The sequence below is a fragment of the Pangasianodon hypophthalmus genome, chromosome 13 (genome assembly GCF_027358585.1).
Source record: "Pangasianodon hypophthalmus isolate fPanHyp1 chromosome 13, fPanHyp1.pri, whole genome shotgun sequence".
Classification (NCBI taxonomy): Eukaryota; Metazoa; Chordata; class Actinopteri; order Siluriformes; family Pangasiidae; genus Pangasianodon; species Pangasianodon hypophthalmus.
The window spans coordinates 227501-232500 of record NC_069722.1 but is presented as its reverse complement, the minus strand read 5'-3'; the positions used below and the strand labels follow the sequence as shown (position 1 = coordinate 232500).

The window sequence follows — 5000 nt, the reverse complement described above, 5'->3', positions numbered from 1 at the left end:
AAGCACATATAAAGTCGTTCTGTCAGCAAGACGATTCTTATTCCACTTCGTGGTTGAAGACGACATTGGAGCAACTGGAACAAGAAATTACTGCTATTGAGAGAAACATGACTGTTAACAACACTGCTGGTTTACAGGAAAAGTGGACTGAAAAAACTTTCCTTAAGTTCAATCTTAAATGAAAAAGTCTAGGGTGCACTTATAAGAAGCAGGTTTTTAACAGTGAGAGACATGGATGCTCCTACTTCTTTTTTCTTTCATTTGGAACGCAAAGCTGCTCAAGACAAACAGATGTACAGTCTAAAGGACAGTACGGGGTGTGTTACTTCTGACCCAGTGGAGATGCGTAGACTGGCTGTAGACTTCTACTCCACTCTTTTTGCTGCTGACGATTCAGATGGACATTGTAGAAAAGAACTTCTACAGGATCTCCCTGTTCTGACCTCAGAGCAGAAGAATCTATTGGGAATGAAGTGACTGCCTCTGTGATGGAACTCTCTTTAGGCCGTACACCCGGAATAGACGGTCTTCCTACTGAGTTCTATAGGAGCTTGTGGACTGTCATTGGGAATGACTTTATTAAAGTTCTTCAGGAATCAATTAATGAAGGAAGTCTTCCTAAGAGTTTTAACTTTGCTTCCAAAAGAAGGAGACTTAACTCTATTAAAGAGAGACTAAAGAACTATTAAAGAACTGGAGGCCTGTGGCACTTTTATGCTCTGAGTACAAGATTCTGTCCAAATGTTTAGCCAAAAGATTAAATAATGTACTGCAGCAAATCATACACAAGGATCAGTCATACTGCATAAAGGGTAGATCTATTGCAGATAATTTGCATTTGGTAAGGGATCTTTTTGACTTTGCTTCTTTTAATAATGTTAATGTGGGGGTTTTGTCATTAGATCAGGAATTAGATCAGGAAAAGACTGATTAGATCATTAGATCAGGAAAAGGTTTTTGACAGGGTAGATCATGTCTATCTATTTGAAATGCTTCGAGCCTTAGGTTTTGGAGATCATTTTATTTCACTAATCCGACTGCTTTATTCTGAAGATACTTGTTTAATTAAATTGGCCGGTGGTCTCAGTATTCCTATAAGGGTTGAAAGGGGTATCAGACAAGGTTGTCCTCTTTCAGGGCAACTTTATAGTAATGTCATTGAACCTTTACTATGCAGATTAAGAAGAGAGTTAAGGGGTCTACAGATTAATACACTAATGCCCCAGCAGTCTGTTAAACTTTCTGCTTATGCAGATGATGTCACGGTTTTAATTAGAGGTACTGGAGATATTCAATGTTTAGAAGAAAGCTTAGAATGTTACGGTAAAGCCTCATCTGCGAAAGTTAATTGGGCAAAGAGTGATGCTTTGTGGTGTGGAAAAGTCCTTTACTTCCAGGGGGGTTGCAATGGGGAAGGGCAGGGTTAAAATATTTAGGTGTGTTTTTAGGAACTGATGAATATAAGAAGCAAAACTGGGAGGGCCTAGTGGAGAAAGTGTGTGCCCGGTTGTCTCATTGGCATTGGCTGCTACCCCAGCTCTCCTACAGGGGAAGAGTTCTGGTCTGTAATAATTTGGTTGCCTCGTCTTTGTGGCACAGAATGATGGTGCTCGAGCCCCCAGAAGATTTGGTAGGAGAAATTCAGCAACGACTAATAGACTTTTTCTGGTCAGGACAACACTGGCTGAAAGCCTCAGTCCTCTATCTGCCTAGGCAAGAGGGGGGTCAGGGGCTCATCGACGTCAGGTCACGGATCAAGGCCTTCAGACTCCAGACCGCTCAAAGGCTTCTCTATGGAGAGGACGTGAGTTGGTTCGGGGTTGCTTGTGCCCTTCTGAGAAGAGCAGGAAAGACGGGATTTGATCGTCACTTGTTTCTATTGGACTGTGATAAACTGGTCTGACATCTTTTCACAAGTCAGTGTTAAAATCATGGACACTCTTCAGGTTTTCTCGAGAGTTAAGTGACACTCATTTTCAGTGGCTAAAGGAAGAGCCTTTGTTTTTCAACCCAGCACTTGAGTTGGACATTTTCAAATCCCTTTTTCTGGGAAATGCTTTTCTTTCTGCAAGCATCACTACAGTAGGACATCTAGCCTCTGAGGATGGCTGGTTGTCTGCAGAGACGTTGGCGCTTAAACTTGGCATAAGATCTGTTCGAGTTGCTCAGAGACTTCTGACCGAAGTGCAGGAACGATTGCCGCAGAATTACAGCGTGTCCCTGGTCGTACCTGGTGAGGAGGAAGTATTATCCTTCCCAGACCTGGAGGTTTCAGCAGGAAATGGCGAGTGGCAAGAAACAGAGGGCAACATCCTGTCTTCTGCGTCACCTCAGTCGGGACTTTTCACTGCTGTTGGGAAGAAGCAGCTATATGTGATGTGTGTAAAGGCTCTTCATTGTCATACTCTGAAGAGCGTAAAAGAGTCTAAGTGGCTGGACTTTTTTGGATCAGGCTTTTCCCCTAAAGGTAGTTGGAGGACCTTGTACAATCCCCCCATTGAGAAACGGTCTGGAGACCTGCAGTGGCGGATTGTGCATGGTATAATAGCTACGAACAGACACAGAGCACACACTGATCCACAGGTAGGGAGGGTTGCCTTTTCTGTGGACAGTCAGAAACAGTTTTTCATTTATTTTCTGAATGTGAAAGGCTGGTCCCTGTTTTGTTTTTTAGAAGAATGCTGCCGTGAATTAGGGGAGGTATTTACTAAAGCTTTCTTTATCTATGGTCCTAAATATAAACATTCCAAAAGGGAGACTCATGTATTAGTGAATTTTGTTTTTGGTCAAGCAAAGTTGGCTATTTGGCTCTCAGGGAAAAATAAGATTGCTGGAATGGGACAGACTGAGACTGATGTTACACTGATTTGTAGGGGTTTGATAAAATCATGTTTAAAGGTTGAATTTGCCGTTTATAATTTAATAATGGATATAGAGACCTTTAAAAACAGGTGGGGCATTAATAACTGCATATGTGAAGTTGATTGTGATGTCTCTCTGAACATTTATGTATGATAATGAGTTATATGGTTTTTATTGTTGTTGTTGTATTTTTTATATGAAAATATGATGTTTCTTTTGTTTTATGATATCATTTTTTGACTTTTCCTATATTTTTTGATATACCTGTACAATATATCTTGATCCTTTTAAAAAATGAAAAAAAAAAAATTACTGATAAATTTTTTCTGGTGATTAAAGAGATGTTTAAAAGTCAAAGTCTCTCTGTGTCTCTCTTTCTCTCTCTCTCTCTCTCTCTCTCTCTCTCTTTCTCTCTCTCTCTCTCTCAGGTATTTGGTGTTGGAACACGTGTCAGGAGGCGAGCTGTTTGATTATTTGGTGAAAAAAGGTCGACTGACTCCTAAAGAGGCGCGGAAGTTTTTCAGACAGATCATCTCAGCGCTGGACTTCTGTCACAGTCACTCTATATGGTACATATAATCTATACACATCCTATCACAGCACAGGAAATTACATAAGATAAGATAAGATAAGATAAACTTTATTAATCCCACAGTGGGGAAATAAAGTGCAGGAAGAAAGAAAAGGAAGGAAGAAAGAAAAGTTAAAACTGTATATATACACCCTTAGGAATAATAAAAGAAATAAAATTATATAAAATTATACAAAATTATAAAATATTGCACATCTGAACATCACTGTAACGCGGTGTTGTAAAGTCTGACAGCCACTGGTATGAATGACCTGCGGTAGCGCTCCTTCCTACACTGGGGGTGTAGCAGTCTGCTGCTGAAAGAGCTGCACAGGGTCTCCACAGTCCCATACAGGGGGTGAGAGGTGTTGTTCATAATAGATGTCAGCTTGGCTAACATCCTCCTCTCACCCAGCACCTCCACAGAGTCCAGTGGGCAGCCCAGGACAGAGCTGGCTCTCTTTACCAGCTTGTTCAGTCTCTTCCTGTCCTGCTCTGCACTGCCTCCCACCCAGCAGACTACAGCGTAGAGAATTGCGGAGGCCACCACAGTATCGTAAAATGCCCTTAATAATGTCCTGCACACTCCAAAGGACCCTAGTCTCCTCAGCAGGTGGAGGCGACTCTGGCCCTTCTTGTACAGAGCATCAGTGTTATCCAGCCAGTTCAGTCTATTGTTTAAGTCGACACCTAGGTACTTGAACGTATCCACCAACTCAATGTCCAAGCCCTGGATGGTCACTGGTATGTGGTGCGTTGTTCTCCTTCTCCGGAAGTCAATCACCATCTCCTTCGTCTTACAAAGTCCTTGATGACGTCCCTGTATTCTTGTTCATTCCCATCAGATACACATCCAACAATGGCTGTATCATCTGAGAACTTTTGGAGGTGGCAGGTGTTGGTGTTATAACTGAAGTCCGAAGTGTACAGTGTGAAAAGGAACGGGGAGAGCACTGTGCCCTGGGGAGCCCCGGTGTTGCAGACTACCACCTCAGACACACAGTCACGCAACCTTACATACTGTGGTCTGTTGGTGAGGAAGTCGATTGTCCATGCAGCCAGGTGATCATCCACCCCGACCGCTCCAGCTTCCCACGCAGCAGTGCTGGCTGTATCGTGTTGAAAGCACTGGAGAAGTCAAAGAATATGGCTCTCACACTGCTCCCGGTGGTCTCCAGGTGAGTCAGTGCCCGGTGCAGCAGGTAGATCACTGCGTCGTCCACACCGATGCCAGGCCGATATGCAAACTGCAGTGGGTCGAGCACTGTGCTCACTAAGGAACGGAGGTGACAGAGGATGATCCTCTCCATGGTCTTCATCAGGTGGGAGGTTAAGGCAACAGGTCTGAAGTGGTTCAGCTCCCTGGGGTATGCAGTCTTTGGTACTGGAACCACACAGGATGTTTTCCACAGGATTGGGACCTTCTCCAGTCTGAGGCTCAGATTAAACCCACATAGCTGGTCAGCACAATCCCTGAGCAGTCTGGGGCTGATTCCATCCAGCCCTGCAGCCTTTCAATTCAATTCAATTCAATTTTATTTGTATAGCGCTTTTAACAATGGACATT

The 5000-nt window shown here is 43.2% G+C and overlaps 1 protein-coding gene across 2 annotated transcripts in view; it reads left to right on the top strand.

Annotated features, from left to right (window-relative positions):
- The window catches only part of brsk1b (BR serine/threonine kinase 1b), a 35070-nt gene that overhangs the window by 12378 nt on the left and 17692 nt on the right, over nucleotides 1–5000 (top strand). For both annotated transcript variants that reach the window (XM_034310105.2, XM_034310104.2), the window contains exon 4: nucleotides 3291–3431. In XM_034310105.2, the coding sequence (XP_034165996.1) occupies nucleotides 3291–3431 (141 nt within the window). The remainder of the gene's footprint in view (nucleotides 1–3290; nucleotides 3432–5000) is intronic.